We start from the raw sequence: 26,047 nt of genomic DNA, 5'->3' as shown, positions 1-26,047 counted from the left end.
GAACGGCCCTTCCATAAGCTAGGGTGTTGTCCGATTCACCTCTACCCCATTGCGGACATTGGACTTTGTCTGTGGAACTGGTGCGCTACAATGCTGAGAACTATATTCTGCGCTCTGTATCTTCCCCTTCTTCAGACATGACCTGAAACGTCACCTATCCATGTTCTCCAGAGATGCTGCATTACCTGCTGAGTTACTCCAGCTCTTTGTATCTATCTTCGGTAAAAACCGGCATCTGCAGTTCCACTGTACACATATTAATAAAATAGTTTAGTTTAGTTTAGAGATACTGTGCGGAAACAGGCCCTTCGGCCCACCGGGTCCGCGCCGACCAGCGATCCCCGCACACTAACACTATCCTACACACACACAGTAGGGACAATTTTTACATTCACACCAAGCCAATTAACCTACAAACACGTCTTTGGAGTGTGGGAGGAAACCAAACATCTGGGAGATCTGGGAAGACCACGCAGGTCACGGGGAGAACGCACAAACTCCGTACAGACAGCGCCCGTAGTCGGGATCCAACCCGGGTCTCCGGCGCTGCATTCGCTGCAAGGCGGCAACTCTACCGCTGCGCCACCGTGACCGGTGATCGGAAGATTCTAAGTCCAAAGAGGGGTCTCGACCCGAAACGTCACCCATTCCTTCCCCCCCAGAGATGCCGCCTGTCCCGCCGACTCACTCTGGAACTTTGTTAATTCCATTAATTACAGAATTGAAGCTAATATTCTATTTAAAAAAAAAATTTCCCCCAGGTGTTTAACCTTTAAGAGTTGATGAGAATACAGGCTGGTAGCAATCGAGAGGAGATGTCTACGCAACGTAAGGTGCGTACCTTGCTGTTCTGGATGAGTCTAATGATGTGTTCAAAGCAGTTATTATTGAGGAAGATGGCCTGAAGAGCAGGGCGGTCCTTGCAGTTCAACATGTCCGAGATAGCACCTGTAACAGAGAGGTCACTCCTTTAGTTTAGAGATACAGCGCGAAAACAGGCCCTTCAGCCCACCTAGCCCTTGCCGACCAGCGATCCCCGTACACTAATGCCCCTGTCCCACTTTCCCGTTGCTGCCTTCTCCCCATATCCCCTGACTCCGCTATCTTTAAGAGCCCTATCTAGCTCTCTCTTGAAAGTATCCAGAGAACCGGCCTCCACCGCCCTCTGAGGCAGAGAATTCCACAGACTCACAACTCTCCGTGAGAAAAGTGTTTCCTCGTCTCCGTTCTAAATAGCGTACCCCTTATTCTTAAACTGTGGGCCCCCCGATTCTGGACTCCCCCAACATCAGGAACATGTTTCCTGCCTCTAGCGTGTCCAAGCCCTTAACAATCTTATATGTTTAGGCTCGAAGGGCCGAATGGCCTACTCCTGCACCTATGTTTCTATGATCTAAGTTCTATCCCCACTTACTGAGCATGTTGATGCGTAGTGAGATGAAGCCGTCATCCAGAGAGCTCTGTGTTGCCTCCTCCAGCAAGGCCACTGGCCTGTCCGCATTCAGCAGCTTGAAGTAACCATCCAGGATGGCCTTGATGTCTACCTGCCGCTGGTCCAGGCTGCTGGCGTGCAGGATGTGTACCATTGAGATCAGGCACTTCAAGGCAACGTGCAGCAGCCTGCTCTCCCTCCGCTCCAGGCTGCCCAGCTCGCCGCTGGCCCTGAGAACCGTCATGAGAGCCTGGACCGAGGTCGGGGTGATGGCCACCAGAGCACTCTTCTGCAGGGAGGAGACCAGGGGCAGGGTTCAGTCACACCTCCGGCCAATTACACTTAACCCAATGAAGAGATCAACGTCAACACACAAAGTACTTGGTCGCACCTCAGCCACTCCCTCTTCTCCCCACTCCCATCGGGCCAGAGGTACAGAAGTGTGAAAATGCACACCTCCAGATTCAGGGACAGTTTCTCCCCCCAGCTGTTATCAGGCAACTGAATCATCCTACCACAACCAGAGAGCAGTCCTGAACTACTATCTACCTCATTGGAGACCCTCGAACTATCCGTGATCGGACTTTACCTGCTTTACATTGCACTAAACATTATTCCCTTATCATGTATCTGCACACTGTAAATGGCGACATTGTATTGTCTTTCCGCTGACTGGTTAGCGCGCAACAAAATCTTTTCACTGTACCTTGGTACACGCGACAATAAGCTAAACTGGACTGAATAACTGAGTAACTAGCTAAGTGACTAAGTAAGTAACTAACTAAGCAGCTAACCAACTAACTAGCTAACTGACTGACTAACTAGTTAGCTAGCTAAGTGACTGACTGACTCACTCGCTAAATAACACACTCACTAACTAACTAACTAACCGACCGACCGACCGACCGACTAACAAACTAACTAACTAACTAACTAACTAACTAACTAACTAACTGACTAACTAACTAACTAACTAACTAACTAACTAACTAACCTAACTAACTAACTAACTAACTAACCAACCAACCAACCAACCAACCAACCAACCAACCAACTAACTAACTAACTAACTAACTAACTAACTAACTAACTAACTAACTAGCAAACTAACTAGGCGCTATAACACCAGGATAAGTGCCCAGCCAAGTGAACCAAACCGAATGCCAAAGTAATATCTAAATTACCTCTACACTTATCCTACAGAACAATGTCCATATTCAGTAATAAACTATCTTCCCCAGGGAGGGAGAAAGTAAACATAATCAGGAAAGAAGTTGCTTTTGAAGTTTTCAGTTTTAAGTTGTTTATTGCGAGCTTACTTTACTGCCACTGATAATTGCTCCGTAAAGATACATCAGCCGCAGTTGAATTGTCTTTGGTAAAGTCTGGCAGCTCTGGAAACTTTCTACAAGGTCATGAAACAAAAACACAAGATGCTAAAGTTAGAATAATTGAGAGTCTTTGTATAAAGTCTCCACATAATTAAAGCTCTCTTCAATAAAGTGTCTTCAATGCTCGGGTGGCGCAGCTGTAGAGCCGCTGCCTCACAACGCCAGAGACCCGGGTTTGATCCCGACTACGGGCGCTGTCTGTACGGAGTTTGTACGTTCTCCCCGTGACCTGCGTGGGTTTTCTCCGAGGGCTCCAGTTTTCCCCCACACTCTAAAGACGTGCAGGTTTCCAGGTTAATTGGCTTCTGTAGTGTGTAGGATAGTAGTAGTGTTTGAGAGATCGCTGGTCGGCACGGACATGGTGGGCTGAAGGGCCTGTTTCCATGCTCTAACTCTTAACTAAACTAAACTTATTCAACTAGCTTATTCATCTGGAACAAATGAGCCACCCAATTAGAAAAGAGAGATGTATAGAGGATGTTTCTATTAACCATATAACCATATAACAATTACAGCACGGAAACAGGCCATCAACACTTATTCTCCCCTAGTCCCATCTACCTGCGCTCAGACCATAACCCTCCATTCCTTTCCCGTCCATATACTATCCAATTTATTTGTAAATGATAAAATCGAACCTGCCTCCACCACTTCCACTGGAAGCTCATTCCACACAACCACCTCTCTGAGTAAAGAAGTTCCCCCTCATGTTACCCCTAAACTTCTGTCCCTTAATTCTCAAGTCATGTCCTCTTATTTGAATCTTCCCTACTCTCAATGGGGAAAGCTTATCCACGTCAACTGTTTTTCCCTCTCATCATTTTAAAGACCTCTATCAAATTCCCGCTTAACCTTCTGCGCTCCAAAGAATAAAGACCTAACTTATTCAACCTTTCTCTGTAACTTAGTTGTTGAAACCCAGGCAACATTCTAGTAAATCTCCTCTGTACTCTCTCTATTTTGTTGACATCCTTCCTTTAATTGGGCGACCAAAATTGTACACCATATTCCAGAATTGGCCTCACCAATGCCTTGTACAATTTTAATATTACATCCCAACTTCTATGCTCAATGCTCTGATTTATAAAGGCCAGCACACCAAAAGCTTTCTTTACCACCCTATCTACATGAGATTCCACCTTCAGGGAACTGTGCACAGTTATTCCTAGATCCCTCTGTTCAACTGCATTCCTCAATTCGCTACCATTTACCATGTATGCCCTATGAGTCTAAAAATAAAGGATGTTTCTTTAGGAAGGAGATGAGGAGGACTTTCTTTAGTCAGAGGGTGGTGAATCTGTGGAATTCTTTGCCAACGAAGGCTGTGGAGGCCAAGTCAATGGATATTTTTAAGGCAGAGATAGATAGATTCTTGATTAGTACGGGTGTCAGAGGTTATGGGGAGAAGGCAGGAGAATGGGGTTGAGAGGGAGAGACAGATCAGCCATGATTGAATGGCGAAGTAAACTTGATGGGCCGAATGGCCTAATTCTGCTCCTATCAGTTATGGAAAAAAAAAGGATTCCACAGAGTGTGCAGGACTAGAGGGCATCGATTTAAGGTGAGAAGGGTAAAGTTTAAAGGAGATGTGCGGAGCAATTTTATTTTACACAGAGGGTGATGGGTGCCTGGAACACACACCCTGGGATGGAGCTGGAAGCAGATACGACAGTGGTGTTGGTGGCTTTGAGCGATGCACATGGATATAGACAATGGGCAATAGGTGCAGGAGGCCATTCAGCCCTTCGAGCCAGCACCGCCATTCAATATGATCATGGCTGATCATCCCCAATCCGTACCCCGTTCCTGCCTTCTCCCCTGACTCCATTATCTTTAAGAGCCCCATCTACCTCTCTCTTGAAGGCATCCAGAGAACCTGCCTCCACTGCCCTCTGCCTGGAGGCAGAGAATTCCACAGACTCACAACTCTCTGTGTGAAAAAGTGTTTCCTCGTCTCCGTTCTAAATGGCTTACTCCTTATTCTTAAACTGTGGCCCCTGGTTCTGGACTCCCCCAACATCGGGAACATGTTTCCTGCCTCTAGCGTGTCCGAACCCTTAATAATCTTATATGTTTCAATGAGAATCCTCTCATCCTTCTAAACTCCAGAGTGTACAAGCCCAGCTACTCCATTCTCTCAGCATATAACAGTCCTGCCATCCCGGGAATTAACCTTGTAAACCTACGCTGCACTCCCTCAATAGCAAGGATGCCCTTCCTCGAGTTAGGGGATATGCAGGGAATGGAAGGATATGGATTACGTGCAGGAATATGTGGAACTCATTGCCACAGAAGGATGTGGAGGCCAAGTCAATAGCCATTTATAAACTGGAGATTGTGTTTTGATAAGTACGGGTGTCGGGGGTTATGGGGAGAAGGCAGGAGAATGGGGTTGAGCATGATATTTTAGCCATGATGAATGGCGGAGTAGACCTGATGAGCTGAGCAGCCTCATTGCTGCTCCAATAACTTATGGTCTTCTGATCTAATTCCAGCATTTGTAATTCTTTGCATCTCCTGAGCAAATTATACCCTTTGGTTGGTAGACACAAAGTGCTGGAGCAACTCAGCGGGTCAGGCAGCATCTTTGGAGAAAAGGATCGGGTGATATTTCGGGTCGGGACCCTTCTTCAGACGTCTGCATTTCCAGCATCTGCAGTTCCTTCCTACACCTTCTTGGCCATTGGCTTCTTAGTTTAATGGAGTTTAGAGATTCGACACACGGAAACAGGCCCTTCGGCCCACCGAGTCCGCGCCGACCAGCAATCCCCGCACACGAACACTATCCTACATAGTACAGGGATCATTTACATTTACACCAAGCCAATTAACCTACAAACCTGCACGTCTGTGGAGCGTGGGAGGAAATCGAAGATCTCGGAGAAAGCCCACGTGGGTCACGGGGAGAACGTACAAACTCCGTACAGACAGCAGCGCCCGTAGTCAGGATCGAACCCGGTTCTCTGGTGCTGTGAGACAGCAACTCTACCGCTGCTGTGAGACAGCAACTCTACCGCTGCGCCACCGTGCCGCCCCCGTCTTCTGTCAAAGTGAATACTTTTACTTACCGTGGAAGAACGTATTGAATTCTTGAGGTAGATCAGCTGGGGTAAACTTGTATTTACTTCTTTCCATCGAGCTGATGATCTCCCTAAAACCAAAGAGGACCTGTGCAGTTAAACATCGGGGTAAACAGGCGGACATGACTATCACGGCACCTTGGGCGCGGCACGTTGGCGCAGCGGTAAAGTTGCTGTCTTAAGGGCCTGGCCCATTTAGGCCAATTTTTTAAGTGACTACAAGCGACTAGGCTGTCATGTTTGCCGGGGTGTCGCCTGTATGTGGTCGTGAGTCGTCTCCTCAGTCGCCCAAAGAGTCGTAGCGTCTTTCTGGTTGCCGCTGGATTTTCAACGTGTTCAATGTGTTTTGGAGACAGTTGGCGACAGTGGATTTTTTAAATCTCTCCCATCAACGGGATGCGATCTTTTCCTTGTCGTATCTCCGTCTCCGTCTGCGCCGAGGCCTAATATCGCGCTGGCGGCCTCCGACTGGAATCGACCTTGCGGGGCTCCTGTGGCAGAGCCTGTGGACTCACCATCGCGGAGCTGGCCGACTTCGGAGGCTGTGGTGGCGCTGTGGCTGCGACCCGACTTCAGAGCTTCGGAGGCTTCGACCGCGAGCCCTGTGGACGGGTAACATCGGGAGCTCGCAGGTCCCTGGTTGGTGACCGATTCTCGGGAAGCTCCCGCAACGACAGCTCCGTCCGCCCCGAATCGCGGAGTTTGAACCGGCCCGTTCGCGGGCATTAAAAACGACCGCGGGATTTACCATCACCCGGCGGGGGCTTCAACATCGAGAGCATCGATCGCCTCGACGCAGCGGGAGAACAAGCAAGGAAGACATAAGACGTTTTGCCTTCCATCACAGTGAGGAGGTGCCTGGAGATTCACTGTGATGGATGTTTGTGTTAAATTGTGTTCATTGTGTGTTTTGTTGCTTTTTTTCTGTCATGGCTGCATTGGATACAATCTCGTTCAAACTTGTTTGAATGACTATAAAGGAAATTCAATTACAATTCAATTCAATTTAATTCTCCTGATGTAAGTGCTGTCCTAGTTGTTGCCAGGGTGTCGCTGATTTTGTGTCGAAGGGGGATCCAGTTGCCGATTTTTTGGTGACCTGCTACGACTGTGACAGTTGTTGGCAGTCGCCTAAAAATAGCCTAAGTGGGACAGGCCCTTTACAGCGCTTGCAGCGCCGGAGACCCGGGTTCCATCCCGACTGCGGATGCTGTCAGTACGGAGTTTGTACATTGGCCATGAGAGGATTTGAGTATGGATGCAAAGAGGTCCTTCTGCAGTTGCACCGGGCCATGGTGAGGCCACACCCGGAGTATTGTGTGCAGTTTTGGTCTCCTAATTTGAGGATGGACATCCTTGCTATTGAGGCAGTGCTGCGTAGGTTGATCAGGTTAATTCCCGGGATGGCAGGACTGTCATATGAGGAAAGATTGGAAAGACCGGGCTCGTATTCACTGGAGTTTAGAAGGATGAGGGGGATGATCTTATAGAAACGTATAAAATTATAAAAGGGATGGACAAGCTAGATGCAGGAATATTGTTCCCAATGTTGGGCGAGTCCAGAACCAGGGGCCACAGTCTTAGAATTAAGGGGAAGCCATTCAAAACTGAGTTGAGAAAAAACTTTTTCACCCAGAGAGATGTGAATTTATGGATTTCCCTGCCACAGAGGGCAGTGGAGGCCAAATCACTGGATGGATTTAAGAGAGAGTTAGATAGAGCTCTAGGGGCTAGTGGAGTCAAGGGTATGGGGAGAAGGCAGGCACGGGTTATTGATTGTGGATGATCAGCCATGATAACATTAAATGCCGGTGCTGGCTCGAAGGGCCAAATGGCCTTCTGCAACTATTTTCTACGTTTCTATCTAGACCGGATTGGGAGTGTGGTGGAACTGGGAGATTGGCAAGGACAGCATGAGAGAACATCTATCAACGATCTGTCAATCTTTCCCTTCCAGCCCCATTCTCCTGCCTTCTCCCCATAACCCCTGACACCCGTACAAATCAAGAATCTATCTATCTCTACTTTACAAATATCCATTGATTTGGCCACCACAGCTGTCTGCGGCAAAGAATTCCACAGATTCACCATCCAACAGAAATTTCTCCTCGACAATAGGTGAAGGAGTAGGTCATTCGGCCCTTCGAGCCAGCAACGCCATTCAATGTGAATCAGTACCCCGTTCCTGCCTTCTCCCCATATCCCCTGACTCCGCTATTTTTAAGAGCCCTATCTAGCTCTCTCTTGAAAGCATCCAGAGAACCGGCCTCCACCGCCCTCTGAGGCAGAGAATTCCACAGACTCACCACTCTCTGTGTTTCCTCTTCTCCATTCTAAATGACTTACTCCCTATTCTTAAACTGTGGCCCCTGGTTCTGGACTCACCCAAAATCAGGAACATGTTTCCTGCCTCTAGCGTGTCCAAATCCTTAAAAATCTTATATGTTTCAATAAGATATCCTCTCATCCTTCTAAACCCCAGAGTGTACAAGCCCAGCTGCTCCATTCTCTCAGCATATGACAGTCCCGCCATCCCGGGAATTAACCTTGTGAACCTACGCTGCACTCCCTCAATAGCAAGAATGTCCATTCTCAAATTAGGGGACCAAAACTACACACAATACTCCAGGTGGGGTCTCACTAGGGCCCTGTACAACTGCAGAAGGACCTCTTTGCTCCGATACTCAACTCCTCTTGTTATAAACTACTCTCCTTCCTAAAGGATCGTCCTTTAATTCTGAGGCTGTGACCTCTGGTCCTAGACTCTCCCACTAGTGGAAACATCCTCTCTATTTTCCAATTAGATGGCTCATTTGTTCTAGAGGAAGAAGTTTAGGTTATAGATATAGCATGGAAGCAGGCCCTTCGACCCACCGAGTCTGCACTAACATGGCCTCCACAGCCATCTGTGGCAATGAATTCCACAGATTCACCACCCCGGCCAGTGTTTGTCGCTGGTACACAAAACTGCTGGAGAAACTCAGCGGGTGAGGCAGCATCTATGGAGCGAACAAAATAGGCAACGTTTCGGGCCAAAACCCTTCTTCAGACTAATGTAGGGTGGAGGGGAGGGGAGGGGGGGAAGAAAGGAAAAAGGAAGAGGAGGAGCCAGAGGGCTGAGGGAGAGCTGAGAAGGGGAGGAGACAACAAGGGCTACCGGAAATTGGAGAATTCAATGTTGATGCCGCTAGGGTGCAGACTGCCCAAGCAGAATATGAGTTGCTGCTCCTCCAATTTCCGGTGGTGCTCACTCTGGCCATGGAGGAGGCCCAGGACAGAGAGGTCGGATTCTGAATGGGAGGGGGAGTTGAGATGCTGAGCCACCGGGAGATCAGGTTGGTTAATGCGGACCGAGCGGAGGTGTGGGGCGAAACGATCGCCAAGGCTGCGCTTGGTCTCACCGATGTAGATCAGCTGACATCTAGAGCAGCGGATGCAATAGATGAGGCTGGAGGAGATGCAGGTGAACCTCTGTCGCACCTGGAAACACTTCCCGAAGACAGTGCTTGTCGCGACCGTGCCTGTACTCACCCGCCCAGTTGCCGCCTCCAGATTTGGTACGGGTCGAAGAGACATTCGCACAGGTGCACGGCGTACGTGGTTAACTGCTCCACCTTTGCCGTGTCCGGCAAAAGTCTCCGTGTTTCATTCTTCAGCTGAGGAGAGAGAAAAAACGTGCAGACAAACGGGCAGCAGATTGTGCGGGCGTGGTGGCGCAGCGGCCTTTCAGCGCCGGAGACCCGGGTTCCATCCCGACTACGGCCGCTGTCTGTGCGGAGTTTGTACGTTCTCCCCGTGACCGGCTTGGGTTTTCTCTGAGATCTTCGTTTTCCGCCCACAATCCAAAGACGTGCAGGTTTGTAGGGTTCATTGGCTGGATCTGAATGTAAAAAATTGTCCCCAGTGTGTGTAGGATAGTGTTAATGTGCGGGGATCGCTGGTCGGCGCGGACCCGGGGGGCCGAAGGGCCTGTTTCACCGCTATATCTCTAAACAAATCTAAACGAAACAGATGACAACTCTTCCTATGGAACAATCTAATTTCATAGATTAAAGAACACAGAGTGCTGGAGTAACTCAGCATCTGTGGAGAACATGGATAGGTGACGTTACACAGAGTGCTGGAGTAACTCAGCGGGTCAGGCAGCATCTGTGGAGAACATGGATAGGTCACGTTTCACAGAGTGCTGGAGTAACTCAGCGGGTCAGGCAGCATCTGTGGAGAACATGGATAGGTGACGTTTCACAGAGTGCTAGAATAACTCAGCCGGTCAGGCAGCATCTGTGGAGAACATGGATAGGTGACGTTTCACAGAGTGCTGGAGTAACTCAGCGGGTCAGGCAGCATCTGTGGAGAGCATGGATAGGTGTGACGTTTTTTACAGAGCCAGCAGGAGTAACAACTACACAGCTGGGGTCCACTTTTTACCGGCAAAGCAGATCTTTGTGGGAGGAGAAGCATGGATCACAGGTGACGGTTTCACAGAGTGCTGGAGTAACTCAGCGGGTCAGGCAGCATCTGTGGAGAACATGGATAGGTGGCGTGTTCACAGAGTGCTGGAGTAACTCAGCGGGTCAGGCATAGTGTCTGTGGAGAACATGGATAGGTGACGTTTCACAGAGTGCTGGAGTTACTCAGCGGGTCAGGCAGCATCTGTGGAGAGCATGGATAGGTGACGTTTCAGGTCATATTTTGTTTAGAGATACGCCAACCAGTGACCACCCCGTACACTAACACTATCCTACACACACTGGGGACAATTTACACTTTTTACCAAAGCCAATAAACCTACAGATCTTTGGAGTGTGGGAGGAAACCGGAGCACCCGGAGAAAACCCACGCGGTCACAGGTCGAAGGTACAAACTCCGTACATACAGCACCCGTAGACGGGATCGAACCCGGTCCTCTGGCGCTGTAAGGCAGTCGCTCTACTGCTGCACCATAGTGTCGGCATCTTGGATGGATCGATGACAGGTATTGCAGATGAAACCGTAACACAACGTGTGAATGGTTCCCATCATAAGTCAATGAGTGAAGGAGGGCTCACCTCAGATATACACACCGACAAGAGTTCAATCACCTCCAGGATGACGGTCGGAGTGATCTTTGCCTCAATATTTTCAAAGTTTCCCCCTGCGTGATGAAGAAATGGAACCGGTTATTGGACATCCCTGTACGAGACACAGTCACACACAGTACATCACAAGGCAAAATAAGATTATTAAGGGTTTGGACATGCTAGAGGCAGGAAACATGTTCCCGATGTTGGGGGAGTCCAGAACCAGGGGCCACAGTTTAAGAATAAGGGGTAAACCATTTAGAATGGAGATGAGGAAACACTTTTTCTCACAGAGAGTGGTGAGTCTGTGGAATTCTCTGCCTCAGAGAGCGGTGGAGGCCGGTTGTCTGGATACTTTCAAGAGAGAGCTAGATAGGGCTCTTAAAAATAGCGGAGTCAGGGGATATGGGGAGAAGGCAGGAACGGGGTACTGATTGGGGATGATCAGCCATGATCACATTGAATGGCGGTGCTGGCTCGAAGGGCTGAATGGCCTACTCCTGTACCGTTTGTCTATTGGACTGAAACTGGAACTGAACGACGTAATTCTGCTCCACGTAAACTTATGCAACACAAATAATCAGGAGAGTGATGTGAATAGGACGCACCTGCAGATGATAATGAGGAACTTTATGAGGAGCAGTGCCTGTCCAAGGCCCGTCTCTGCCTCTTCAGTGGATAATCTCTTCACACATTGACTCAGCTGTTGGCTCAGAACCTGGAGCACGTTGTCCGGCAACAGTGGGATCTCTGCCGTCATCTCCTCTGGTCTAAGAAGCAAGAAAAGCCAGAGGGCTGAAACCACGGCAACAAGGCCTTCATCAGATCCGGCCTGGATAAAGGAACTCGTTCACCCCCTGCTCCTGTCACAGAGTCATAGAAGCGACACAGCGTGGAAACAGGCCCTTCAGCCCAACTTGCCCACACCGACCCAACAATGTCCCATCTACACTAGTCCCACCTGCCTGCATTTGGCCCATATCCCTCTAAACGCTAATCGCTTTTTCACACAGAGAGTGGTGGGTCTGTGGAATTCTCTGCCTCAGAGGGCGGTGGAGGCCGGTTCTCTGGATGCTTTCAAGAGAGAGCTAGATAGGGCTCTTAAAGATAGCGGAGTCAGGGGATATGGGGAGAAGGCAGGAACGGGGTACTGATTGGGGATGATCAGCCATGATCACATTGAATGGCGGTGCTGGCTCGAAGGGCCGAATGGCCTACACCTGCACCTAATGTCTATTGTCTATTGTGTAAACCTATCCTATCCATGTCGCTGTCTAAATGTCTATTAAACATTGTGATAGCCCAGCCTCAACTACCTCCTCTGGCAGCTTGTTCCACACATCCACCACCGTTTGTGTGAAAAGTTACCCCTCAGATTCCTATTAAATCTTTCCCCCTTCACCTTAAACCTATGTCCTCTGGTTCTCGATTCCCCTATTCTGGCCAAGAGACTGCGTGTCTTCCCAAACCTCTCCTCTCATGATGTTATACACCTCTATTAGATCACTCCTCATCCTCCTGTGCTCCATGGAATAGAATCCCAGCCTGCTCAACTTCTCCCTATAGCTCCGACCCTCTAGACCTGGCAACATCCTCGTAAATCTTTGCATCCTGTCCAGCTTGACAACATCATTGAAAACATTTGATGTTGACACCAATTTGTCTGAAACAAAATATTACAATAGATAGACAAGTATCTTTTATTTAAAACAAAAAGCAAGAGGTAATGTAATAACAGGGAGAGATAGATCAGCCGTGATTGAATGGCAAGTAGAGTTGATGGGCCGAATGGCCTAATACCACTCCTATTCCAGCTTTCTCCTCCCTTCAGTTGCAAAAGAATCAAGGACAACGATGCTTGCTTAGCTTTTTCATAAAGAAAAAGCTGGAGTAACTCAGCGGGTCAGGCAGCATCTCTGGAGAGAAGGAATGGGTGACGTTTCGGGTCGAGACCTTTCATCAGACTGAGTCAGGGGAAAGGGAAACGAGAGATATAGGTGGTGATGCAGAGAGATATAGAACAAATAGACAATAGACAATAGGTGCAGGAGGAGGCCATTTGGCCCTTCGAGCCAGCACCGCCATTCAATGTGATCATGGCTGATCATCCACAATCAGTACCCCGTTCCTGCCTTCTCCACATATCCCCTGACTCCGCTATCCCTAAGAGCTCTATCTAATGGGCCTGTCCCACTTACGCGACTTTTTTGGAGACTTGCCGGCACCCGTCATAGGCCGTTGCAGGCAGCCGATAATGTTTCAACTTGTTGAAAATCCCGAACAAGATACGACTCATTGGGCGACTATTCACGACCATACGGGCTTCACCCCGCGACGTGTCGCATGTACGGTCGTGAGTCGTCTCCTCAGTCGCCCAAAGGGTCGTAGCGTCTTTCTGGTCACCGCTGGATTTTCAACACGCTGAACATTTTCGCCGACCTGCAACGACCTATGACGGGTGCCGGCAGTCGCCGAAAAAGTCGCGTAAGTGGGACAGGGCCATAACTCTCTCTTGAAAGAGTTTAAAGAAAGCTTTTGGTGTGCTGGCCTTTATAAATCAGAGCATTGAGTATAGAAGCTGGGATGCAATGTTAAAATGTACAAGGCATTGGTGAGACCAAATCTGGAGTATGGTGTACAATTTTGGTCGCCCAATTATAGGAAGGATGTCTACAAAATAGAGAGAGTACAGAGGAGATTTACTAGAATGTTGCCTGGATTTCAGCAACTAAGTTACAGAGAAAGGTTGAACAAGTTAGGGATTTATTCTCTGGAGCGCAGAAGGTTAAGGGGGGACGATAGAGGTCTTTAAAATGATGAGAGGGATAGACAGAGTTGACGTGGATAAGCTTTTCCCACTGAGAGTAGGGAAGATTCAAACAAGAGGACATGACTTGAGAATTAAGGGACAGAAGTTTAGGGGTAACATGAGGGGGAACTTCTTTACTCAGAGAGTGGTAGCTGTGTGGAATGAGCTTCCAGTGGAAGTGGTGGAGGCAGGTTCGTTGGTATTATTTAAAAATAAATTGGATAGTTATATGGATGAGAAGAGAATGGAGGGTTATGGTATGAGTGCAGGCAGGTGGGACTAAGGGAAAAAAGTTGTTCGGCACGGACTTGTAGGGCCGAGATGGCCTGTTTCCGTGCTGTAATTGTTATATGGTTATATGGAAACGCCACCTATTCCTTTTCTCCAGAGATGCTGCCCGTCCCGCTGAGTTACTCCAGCTTTGTTTGTCTATCTTTGGTTGAAACCAGCATCTGCAGTTCCTTCCTACACTGTACAAAAACCACAAAGGGACACTCCCGCTCAAGATGACTGGGGAATGACAGCAAGGACTGATTAGTCTCCAAAGACTGAGCCCTTTAGTCTGTCTAAACCACCGCATATCTGTTCCAACCTGTTTGACTTGCACATAACCTTGTCTGAAGTGAGTCACTAAGTCAGTGCATTGCACCACCCAAGTAATCAAACAAACTCAAAATCTACCCACTTGCCACCTGCCAGCTTTAGCCCTTTGTGCCAGAAACAAACAAAAATCTTGATCAGTACGGGTGTCAGAGGTTATGGGGAGGTGGCTGGAGAATGGGGTTAGGAAGGAGCCGTGATTGAATGGCATAGACTTGATGGGCCGAATGGCCTAATTCCACTCCTGATGACGTTCCAGCTTTCTCCTCCCTTCAGTTGCAAAAGAATCAAGAACAACGGTGGCCTCACAGCGCCAGAGACATGGGTTCGATCCTGAGGACGGGTGCTGTCTGGGCGGAGTTTGCAAGTTCTCCCCTGCATGGGTTTTCTCCAGGTGCTCCGGTTTCCTCCCGCACTCCAAAGATGTGCCGGCTTGTAGGCAGATTGGCTTCAGTAAGAATTGTAAAGTGTCCCTAGTGTGTGTAGGATAGTGTTAGTGTGCAGGGATCGCTGGTCGGCGCGGACTCAGTGGGCCGAAGACCCTGCCATAAGGAATAGGAGCAGAATTAGGCCATTCGGCCCATCAAGTCTTTGTCATTCAATCATGGCTGATCTATCTCTCCCTCCCAACCCCATTCTCCTGCTTTCTCCCCATAACCTCTGACACCCGTACTAATCAAGAATCTGTCTATCTCTGCCTTAAATATATCCACTAACGTGGCCTCCACAGCCATCTATGGCAAAGAATTCCACAGATTCACCACCCTCTGACTAAAGACATTTCTCCTCATCTCCTTCCTAAAAGAACGTCCATTAATTCTGAAGCTGTGACCTCTGGTCCTAGACTCTCCCACTAGTGGAACCATACTCTCCACATCCACTCAATCCAAGCCTTTCACTTTTATTTCCAGTGTTTCCATCGCACAAACCAACTTCCCTTCCATTGACTGCTTTTAGACAATAGACAATAGGTGCAGGAGTAGGCCATTCCCGCCTTTCGAGCCAGCACCGCCATTCAATGTGATCATGGCTGATCATCCCCAATCAGTACCCCGTTCCCGCCTTCTCCCCATATCCCCTGACTCCGCTATCTGTAAGAGCCCTATCTAGCTCTCCCTTGAAAGTATCCAGAGAACCGGCCTCCACCGCCCTCCGAAGCAGAGAATTCCACAGACTCACAACTCTCTGTGTGAAAAAGTGTTTCCTCGTCTCCGTTCTAACCTCACGCTGCCTCGGCAAGGAATTTCTTTAGCGAAAGGGTAGTGAATCTGTGGAATTCATTGCCACAGACAGCTATGGAGGCCAAGTCATTGGATATTTTTTAAGGTGGATGTTGACAGATTTTGATTATTAAGGGTGTTTCCGCCTTAAAAATATCCATTGACTTGGCCTCGGCAGCCATTTGTTGCAATGAATTCCACAGATTCACCACCCTCTGGCTAAAGAAATTCCTCCTCATCTCCTTTCTAAAGGTGCGCCATTTCACTCTGAGACTGTGCCCTCTGGTCCTGGACTCTTCCATCCAAGACTTCAAGTAATGGTCCACATTATACTGAGAGTCTAGAGAGCAGTCCTGAACTACTATCTACCTCATCTGGAAACCTTGGACTATCTTTGATCAGGCTTGACGGCATGGCAGGTGGACTTGTCGGCACTGGGCCTGTACTCGCTGGAGTTCAGATGAATGGAGGGGGGGGGGCCTCATTGAAGTGTACAGAATTGTGAAAGGCCTGGATAGAGTGGACGCGGAGAGGATGTTTCCACTAGTGGGAGAGTCTAGGACCAGGGGCCTTAACCTTAGAAGTAGAGGACGTTCCTTTGGGAAGGAGATGAGAAGGAACTCCTTCAGTCAGAGGGTGGAATTCTTTACCACAGAAGGCTGTGGAGGCCAAGTCAGTGAATATTCTTAATGCAGAGATGGATAGATTCTTGATTAGTATGGGTGTAGGGGGTTATAGAAACATAGAAACATAGAAATTAGGTGCAGGAGTAGGCCATTCGGCCCTTCGAGCCTGCACCACCATTCAATATGATCATGGCTGATCATCCAACTCAGTATCCCGTACCTGCCTTCTCTCCATACCCTCTGATCCCCTTAGCCACAAGGGCCACATCTAACTCCCTCTTAAATATAGCCAATGAACTGGCCTCAACTACCCTCTGTGGCAGAGAGTTCCAAAGATTCACCACTCTCTGTGTGAAAAAAGTTCTTCTCATCTCGGTTTTAAAGGATTTCCCCCTTATCCTTAAGCTGTGACCCCTTGTCCTGGACTTTCCCAACATCGGGAACAATCTTCCTGCATCTAGCCTGTCCAACCCCTTAAAAATTTTGTAAGTTTCTATAAGATCCCCTCTCAATCTCCTAAATTCTAGAGAGTATAAACCAAGTCTATCCAGTCTTTCTTCATAAGACAGTCCTGACATCCCAGGAATCAGTCTGGTGAACCTTCTCTGCACTCCCTCTATGGCAATAATGTCCTTCCTCAGATTTGGAGACCAAAACTGTACGCAATACTCCAGGTTTGGTCTCACCAAGGCCCTGTACAACTGCAGTAGAACCTCCCTGCACCTATACTCAAATCCTTTTGCTATGAAAGCCAACATACCATTCGCTTTCTTTACTGCCTGCTGCACCTGCATGCCTACCTTCAATGACTGGTGTACCATGACACCCAGGTCTCGCTGCATCTCCCCTTTCCCAATTGGCCACCATTTAGATAATAGTCTACTTTCCCGTTTTTGCCACCAAAATGGATAACCTCACATTTATCCACATTATACTGCATCTGCCAAACATTTGCCCACTCACCCAGCCTATCCAAGTCACCTTGCAGTCTCCTAGCATCCTCCTCACAGCTAACACTGCCCCCCAGCTTAGTGTCATCCGCAAACTTGGAGATATTGCCTTCAATTCCCCCATCCAGATCATTAATATGGGTGGGGGGGGGAGGGCAGGAGAATGGACTTGGAGAGATAGATCAACCTTGACTGAATGGCGGAGTAGACTTGATGGGCCGAATGGCCTAATTCTGCTCCTATCACTTATGACATGACGTTACTGGCTTTACCTTGCACTAAACGTTATTCCTTTGTCATGTATCTGTACACTGTGAATGGCTCGATTGTAATCATGTATTGTCTTTCTGCTGCCTGGTTAGCACGCAACAAAAGCTTTTCACTGTACCTCGGTACACGTGACAATAAATTAAACTGAAACTGAAGCTCGAAAAAAGATATTGTGCCACTGCGCTGGAAAGTCTTGGCAATCAGTCTTGAGATTCATTTGTTGATAATCAGTCTCGAGCCGAAACGTCACCTATTCCTTCGCTCCGTAGATGTTGCCTCACCCGCTGAGTTTCCCCAGCATTTTTGTCTACCTAGGTGAGGCCACGTTGACAGTCATTGCCTTCAGCTTTGGCCGACATGTTCAAGGAACGATGTTGTTAAACTGGAAAGGGTGCAGTGAAGATTTACGAGGATGTTGCCAGGCCTCGAGGGCCTGAGCTACAGGGAGAGGTTGAGCAGACTTGGACTGTATTCCTTAGAGTGCAGGAGGATGAGGGGTGATCTTATAGAGGTGTACACATTCATGAGGGGAATAGACAGGGTGAATGCACGGTCTTTCACCAGAGTGGAGGAATCAAGAACCAGAGGAACAGATTTGAGGTGAGATGTATTAGGAACCTGAAGGGCAACTTTTTTTCTCCCACAATGGGTGGTGGCTGTATGGAATGAGCTGCCGGAGGAGGTGGTTGAAGCAGGTGTTATGTTTAAAAAACATTTGGACAGGTACATGGATAGGACATGTTTAGAGGGATATGGGCCAATAGATAAAAGACAACAGGTGTAGGAGTAGGCCATTCGGCCCTTCGAGCCAGCACCGCCCCATTCACTGTGATCATGCCTAATCAGTAGCCAAACGCAGGTGGGTGTGATTAGTTTAGTTTAGTTTAGAGATACACCGCGAAACAGGCCCTTCGGCCCACCGTGTCTGTGCTGTACAGCGATCCCCGCACGTTAACACTATCCTACATTCTAGGAACAATTTACACATACCCAAGCCAATTAACCTACACCTGTACGTCTTCGGAGTGTGGGGGAGGAAACCAAAGGTCTCGAAGAAAACCCACGCAGGTCACGGGGAAAACGTGCAAACTCCGTACAGACAGCACCAGTAGTCCGGTTGGAACCCGGGTCTCCGGCGCTGCAACCACGTCATGTGCCACTGTGCCGCCCACAAGCGATAGGAGCAGAATTAGGCCATTCGGCCCATCAAGTCTACTCCGCCATTTAATCACGGCTGATCTACTGTAACTCTCCCCCTCAACCGCATTCTCCTGCCTTCTCCCCATAACCCCAGACACCCGTACTAATCTAGAATCTATTTATCTCTGCCTTAAAAATATCCACTGACTTGGCCTCCACAGCCATCTGTGACAAAGAATTCCACAGATTCACCACCCTCTGACTGAAGAAATGTCCCCTCGTCGTCTTCCGAAACAAACTTTCTTTTATTCTGAGGCTGTGATCTCTATTCCTAGACTCTCCCACTAGTGACAATAGAGAATAGGTGCAGGACTAGGCCATTCAATGTGATCATGGCTGATCATCCCCAATCAGTACCCCGTTCCTGCCTTCTCCCCATATCCCCTGACTCAGCTATCTTTAAGAGCCCTATCTAGCTCTCTCTTGAAAGCATCCAGAGAACCTGCCTCCACCGCCCTCTGAGGCAGAGAATTCCACAGACTCACAACTCTCTGTGTGAAAAAGTGTTTCCTCATCTCCGTTCTAAATGGCTTACCCCTTATTCTTAAACTGTGGCCTCTGGTTCTGGACTCCCCCAACATCAGGAACATGTTTCCTGCCTCTAGCGTGTCCAAACCCTTAATAATCTTATATGTTTCAATAAGATCCCCTCTCATACTTCTAAACTCCAGAGTGTACAAGCCCAGCTGCTCCATTCTCTCAACATATGACAGTCCCGCCATCCCAGGAATTAACTTTGTAAACCTACGCTGCACTCCCTCAATCGCAAGAATGTCCTTCCTCAAATTAGGGGACTAAAACTGCACACAATACTCCAGGTGTGGTCTCACTAGGGCCCTGTACAACTGCAGAAGGACCTCTTTGCTCCTATATTCGATTCCTCTTGTTATAAAGGCCAACATGCCATTCACTTTCTTCACTGCCTGCTGTACCTGCATGATTACTTTCATTGACTGATGAACAAGGACCTCCAGATCCCGTTGTACTTCCCCTTTCCCAACTTGACAACATTTAGATAGTAATCTGCCTTCCTGTTTTTGCTACCAAAGTGGATAACCTCACATTTATCCATATTAAACTGCATCTGCCATGCATCTGCCCACTCCCCCAACCTGTCCAAGTCACCCTGCATTCTCATAGCATCCTCCTCACAGTTCACGCTGCCACCTAGCTTTGTGTCATTTGCTAATGTTACTTTGAATCCCTTCATCTAAATCATTGATGTATATTGTAAATAGCTGCGGTCCCAGCACCGAGCCTTGCGGTGCCCCACTAGTCACTGCCTGCCATTCTGAAATGGACCCGTTAATCCCTACTCTTTGCTTCCTGTCTGCCAACCAATTTTCTATCCATGTCAGCACTCTACCCCCAATACCATGTGCTCTAATTTTGCCCACTAATCTCCTATGTGGGACCTTATCAAATGCTTCCTGAAAGTCCAGGAACACTACATCCACTGGCTCTCCCTTGTCCATTTTCCTCAAAAAATTCCAGAAGATTAGTCAAGCATGATTTCCCCTTCGTAAATCCATGCTGACTCGGACCGATCCTGTTACTGCTATCCAAATGTGCTGCTATCTCATCTTTTATAATTGACTCCAGCATCTTCCCCACCACCGATGTCAGGCTAACTGGTCTATAATTCCCCGTTTTCTCTCTCCCGCCTTTCTTAAAAAGTGGGATAACATTAGCTACCCTCCAATCCACAGGAACTGATCCTGAGTCTATAGAACATTGGAAAATTATCACCAATGCATCCACGATTTCTAGAGCCACTTCCTTAAGTGCCCTGGGATGTAGACCATCAGGCCCTGGGGATTTATCAGCCTTCAATCCCATCTTCTTCTCTTCTTCTTCTTGCGAATGAAACATAAATAAACCAAAGGAATAGTTAGATCTCGAGCCGGGTGTTGAGCAGCCAGGTTGTTGCCTCTGTTGGCGTCAATGTCTGCCAGGCCCTGACACAGCTCCATTTGGTGGGTGGTAGAGCGGGCACCCAGAGATGACATGGTTGGCTGTCTGTTGTTCTGTTCCCACATTCACAGGCTGGGCTCTGGTGGAGGGAGCCCCCATCTCCACACACTGGCGTTGAAACGCCCAACTCCAGTACCAAGTCTGTTGAGCTTCACCCACGCTCCTCTGGGGAGCTCAGACCCTGGATAACTTTTATCTGGTGAAGAGATGTAGCTGTGTAATGGAGATGAGGTTGCCTTCCACTCCTGTGACCACACGGTGGCTATCCAGTGTGCTTTTGTCTCAATTGGCTGGTTGGATGCTAGGAGTTGTTTTCCATGTGGAGCAAAGGGGTGACGGGACTTCAGTCGGGGTGGCCTCTGCTCTCTGCTGATAGCCTGATGGAGGAGGTGATCTGGGTCCATGGCACGATGAGATTGAGTTGCTGCTTGCCTTCGGATCCCTGCAGGCGGAATGCCTGCAAGTATAGGGAGCTGCTCGACTGGATGAGGTTGAAGGCACCCAGTGATGGTTCATAAGGTGCTGTTCAGGCTCGTGTCTACCAGGCTAGTATGTCTACTACTATTCCATACGGGTGCACAGTACTCAGCTGGGGAATACACAAGAGCTAAGGCAGAGGTGCAAAGAGTTGATGGACTGGCTCCCCAACATGTTCCTGGCAGGCGTCGGATGAAGCCGCTACGTGCCATGACCTTGTCGCGGAGACCAGCCAGGTGTTGACAAAATGTATGCGACCTGTCCAGCTTTATGCCGAGATAAGTGGGTGTTTGTTGGAAGTCCAAGCGCCTGTTGTTAACGAAAACAGCTAGCTCTCGCTTAGCTTCCTTGCTGTTTAGATGGACTGCTGTTGACATTGTTTTGCCTTCGCTCAGCTTTAGACGCCATTTTCCAGGGGTGGAAATCCTGGGGGGGGGACGGGGGGGGGACGGGGGGGACGGGGGGGGGGGGGGCACGTCTGCCCCATGCTTCGAGAGGTGGGGGGACAATCCCCCCATGTTTTGTAGTCCGGACTTTATCAGACGCTTTCTAAGGGCTGAATCGGCCAGTTCGCGGGGCCTTTCATCGCCCGGCGCGGCTTAAAATTAAACTGCTGCATCGAGGCGATCGAAGCTCCCGATGTTGAAGCCCCCGCCGGGCGATGAAAGGCCCCGTGAACGGGCCGATTGAAGCCCCACGATTCGGGGCGGACGAAGCTGCTGTTGCTGGAGTTCAGAGTCGGTCACCAACCAGGTCAGCTCCCGATGTTACCGTCCACAGGGCCCACGGCCGAAGCCTCGCATGTGTGCGCATGCGCACGCGGCCGCCAGGAAATTTTGTCATCCCCCCCATGTTTTGATAGCGATTTCCGTGCCATACTGTAAAGGTCTCCATATCTTGACTCAAGGAGCTTTCGAGTGTCTTCCAGTATTTGTGTCTCATCAGGATGGCTAGATCTTCAGCATACCCATATTTTCTAGCGATGGTCAATAGACAATAGGTGCAGGAGTAGGCCATTCGGCCCTTCGAGACAGCACCGCCATTGAATGTGATCATGGCTGATCATCCCCAATCAGTACCCCGTTCCTGCCTTCTCTGGAAGGTCATGGATGTACAGGTTGAAAAGCAGCAGAGCCAAGACGTATCCCTGTGGGACGCCACTCTTCAGTCTACGTAGCCTACTCTGCTGTCCACCACTAGTCTTAAGCACAAAGCTGCGGTTTGATATCAGCTCCATGATGTAGCGTACCATGCGCCTGGCTGGCAGCACCCAATGTAACTTTGCAGCTAGTCCCCAGTGCCACATGGTGTCATAGGCAGCTGTCAGATCGATAAGTACAGCACCTGCCTTCTCATTTGCCTCAAAGCAGTCCTCGATGTCTTGGGTGAGGTAGGTTACCTGGTCCACAGTAGATCGACCTTGGCGGGAACCAGCCGGCTCGTGGGGTGGTTGAGGGTCTATGATGGGGTTGATACGCCCATGGATCAGCATCTCAAGGAGTTTGTATGGGATGCAGAGGAGCGAGATGGGCTGGTAGCCTTTAGGATCATCCTTTGGTCAGGCAGCAGTCTACACAACACCATTTCCTGCCTAATGTGGATTTCCTTCAGTTCCTCCATCACCCCAGATCCTCTGGCCACTAGTACATCAGGAAGATTGTTTGTGTTCTCCTTAGTGAAGACAGATCCAAAGTACCTGTTCAACTCATCTGCCATTTCCTTGTTCCCCATAATAAATTCACCTTTTTCAGTTTTCAAAGGTCCAACTTTGGTCTTAACTAATTTTTTTCTCTTCACATAGCTAAAGAAGCTTTTACTATCCTGCTTTATATTCTTGGCTGGCTTACCTTCGTACCTCATCTTTTGTCCCCGTATTGACTTTTCAGTTATCTTCTGTTGCTCTTTAACGTTACACAATCCTCTTGCTTCCCGTTCATCTTTGCTACGTTGTACTTCTCTTTTATTTTTATACTGTCCTTGGCTTCCCTTGTCAGCCACAGTCGCCCCTTACTCCCCTTGGAATCTTTCTTCCTCTTTGGAATGAACTGATCCTGCACCTTCTGTATTATTCCCAGAAATACCTGCCATTGTTGTTCCACTGTCATCCCTGCTAGTGTATCTTTCCAGTCAACTTTGGCCAGCTCCTCCCTCATGGCCCCATAGCCCCCTTTATTCAACTGCAACACTGACACCTCCGATCTACCCTTCTCCCTCTCCAATTGTAGATTAAACCTGACCATGTTATGGTCACTACTTCCTAATGGCTCATTAACCTCGAGGTCCTTTATCAAATCCGGTTCATTACACAACACTAAACCCAGAATTGCCTTCTCCCTGGTTGGCTCCAATACAAGCTGTTCTAAGAATCCATCATGAAGGCACTCTACAAACTCCCTTTCCTGGGGTCCAGTACCAACCTGATTTCCCCAGTCTACCTGCATGTTGAAATCTCCCCTAACAACCACAGCATTACCTTTACTACATGCCAATTTTAACTCCTGATTCAACTTGCGCCCTATGTCCAGGCTACTGTTTGGGGGCCTGTAGATAACTCCCATTAGGGTCTTTTTACCCTTACAATTCCTTAGTTCTATCCATACTGACTCCACATCTCCTGTTTCAATGTCAGCCCTCGCAAGGGACTGAATTTCATTCCTCACCAACAGAGCTACCCCACCCCTCTGCCTACCTCTGTCTTTTCGATAGGACGTATACCCTTGAATATTCAGTTCTCAGCGCTGGTCCTCTTGCAGCCATGTCTCAGTCATTCCCACAACATCATACTTGCCAATTTCTAACTGAGCCTCAAGCTCGTCCACTTTATTTCTTATACTTCGCACATTCATATACAACACTTTGACTTCGGTATTCACCTCCCCTCCCATACTATTGGCCCTGACCTTACTCTCTTATCCCTTCTCAAACTTTCCTTCCCATTAATTCAAGAGTCTTTTGTAACTTTTCCTGTACACACTTCCCCTTTAACTCCATCTTTATACTCCCAATTTGTCAACCCCTCCCAACATGTGATGTTCACCGACCCTGGATCGCTTTTTGTTCCACGATGGATATTTGTTTGGCGGTTGGACATATGAGTGTAACTTGGACACGGAGTCTGAGCTGGGCTTGCTTGTGGTGGGAACGGTTCATTGTGTAACACTTCTGTGGAAATGTGGAGCCGGTTTAACCAGCAGCAGCAAGGGTGCGTATTGACTTTAGCTGCGATTGGGAAAGTCACAGGGACTTACTCACCAAGCCTTGGCCAAGCGTGGCTTTGTCTGTTTAGTTTAGTCCAATTCACTTTAGAGATACAGCGTTGGGTCAACCCCTCTCCCTCACTATTTAGTTTAAACCCACACATCCTCCCCACACCCACTCTATCCAAGCCTTTCAAGTTCAAGTTCAAGTGAGTTTATTGTCATGTGTCCCTGTATAGGACAATGAAATTCTTGCTTTGCTTAAGCACACAGAACAAAAATAGTAGGCATTGACTACAAAACAGATAAATGTGTCCATATACCATGATATAAATATATACACACATGAATAAATAAACTGGTAAAGTGCAAATAACAGAAAGTGGTTATTAATAATCAGAGTTTTGTCCGAGCCAGGTTTAATAGCCTGATGGCTGTGGGGAAGTAGCTATTCCTGAACCTGGTCGTTGCAGTCTTCAGGCTCCTGTACCTTCTACCTGAAGGTAGCAGGGAGATGAGTGTGTGGCCAGGATGGTGTGGGTCTTTGATGATACTGCCAGCCTTTTTGAGGCAGCGACTGCGATAGATCCCCTCGATGGAAGGGAGGTCAGAGCCGACGATGGACTGGGCAGTGTTTACTACTTTTTGTAGACTTTTCCTCTCCAGGGTGCTCAAGTTGCTGAACCAAGCCACGATGCAACCAGTCAGCATGCTCTCTACTGTGCACCTGTAGAAGTTAGAGAGAGTTCTCCTTGACAAACCGACTCTCCGTAATCTTCTCAGGAAGTAGAGGCGCTGATGATCTTTTTTGATAATTGCGTTAGTGTTCTCGGACCAGGAAAGATCTTCAGAGATGTGCACGCCCAGGAATTTGAAGATGGGGCCTATCAGTCGGCATGGGCAAGTTGGATCGCAGGGTGTTATTTGACTATGAATGTGTAATTGTGAGCAATTTTGTCAAGGAAAATAATCCTTGTAGTAATTTGGGTTGCAGGCCCTGTTCTTGCGGAAAGAGGCTGTGGACTCAAGGGCCTGAGGTTGCACAGGCTCAGAGTGTACTTTCCATCGCGGAGCGGGCGAACCCTTGCCGGGGATCGCCAGAGAAGAGTGCTCCGATCGCTGGCCTGGTGACTTTGGCATCATGGGGCTGTGGTCTGCGGAGCTTCTAGCCGCGGGCGTGGCGTGGGCTTACCATCCGGAGCCTGGGATCCCTCGCTGGGGATCACCGGAGAAGAGCTCCGACCGCCGGCCTGCGGCCTATAACATCCTGAAGCTGAGTCTGGACCTCCAAGTGTGTTCGACTGTCCCGACGTCGGAGTTTGGATCATCCCGACGAGAGGGCCTGTACATCCGGCCGTCCATAGCGGCGACTACGGAGGGTTCATGGCCCCGACCATGGGTGAACAAAGGAGGAGGACTGAACTTTGTTGCCTTCCACCACAGTGAAGAATGCTGTGGTGGATGTTTGTGTTAAATTCTATTGTGTATGGTGCGTTCTTTTTAAGTGTATCGCTGCTGGCAAATTCATTTCACTGCACCTTCGTTGGTGCATGTGACGAATAAAATTGACTTTGGCTTTGACAGGACTATTCCTTGGAGCGTAGTTGGATGAGGGGTAATCTTTTAGTGATGTATAAAAGCAAGGGAGGACTAGATCGGGTAGACGCACATATTCTTTTACCCAGCGTGCAGGGAAAACGCTGGTTTACACCGAAGATAGACACAAAATGCCAGAGTATCTCAGCGGGATAGGCAGCATCT

General features: G+C 48.6%; 1 protein-coding gene across 1 annotated transcript in view; it reads right to left on the bottom strand.

Annotated features, from left to right (window-relative positions):
• Positions 1–26,047, bottom strand: part of LOC129695167 (neurobeachin-like protein 2) — a 116,292-nt gene that overhangs the window by 22,651 nt on the left and 67,594 nt on the right. Inside the window, exons 3-9 of the mRNA XM_055631942.1 lie at positions 11,573–11,733; positions 10,952–11,034; positions 9,435–9,559; positions 5,892–5,974; positions 2,752–2,837; positions 1,415–1,721; positions 842–948 (exon numbers count right to left, since the gene is read on the bottom strand). Of these exons, the coding sequence (XP_055487917.1) occupies positions 842–948; positions 1,415–1,721; positions 2,752–2,837; positions 5,892–5,974; positions 9,435–9,559; positions 10,952–11,034; positions 11,573–11,733 (952 nt within the window). The remainder of the gene's footprint in view (positions 1–841; positions 949–1,414; positions 1,722–2,751; positions 2,838–5,891; positions 5,975–9,434; positions 9,560–10,951; positions 11,035–11,572; positions 11,734–26,047) is intronic.

Source organism: Leucoraja erinacea, unplaced genomic scaffold, assembly GCF_028641065.1.
Source record: "Leucoraja erinacea ecotype New England unplaced genomic scaffold, Leri_hhj_1 Leri_96S, whole genome shotgun sequence".
Taxonomy (NCBI): Eukaryota; Metazoa; Chordata; class Chondrichthyes; order Rajiformes; family Rajidae; genus Leucoraja; species Leucoraja erinaceus.
The sequence above is the reverse complement of the archived record's forward strand: the minus strand, read 5'-3'. Positions and strand labels throughout refer to the sequence as shown.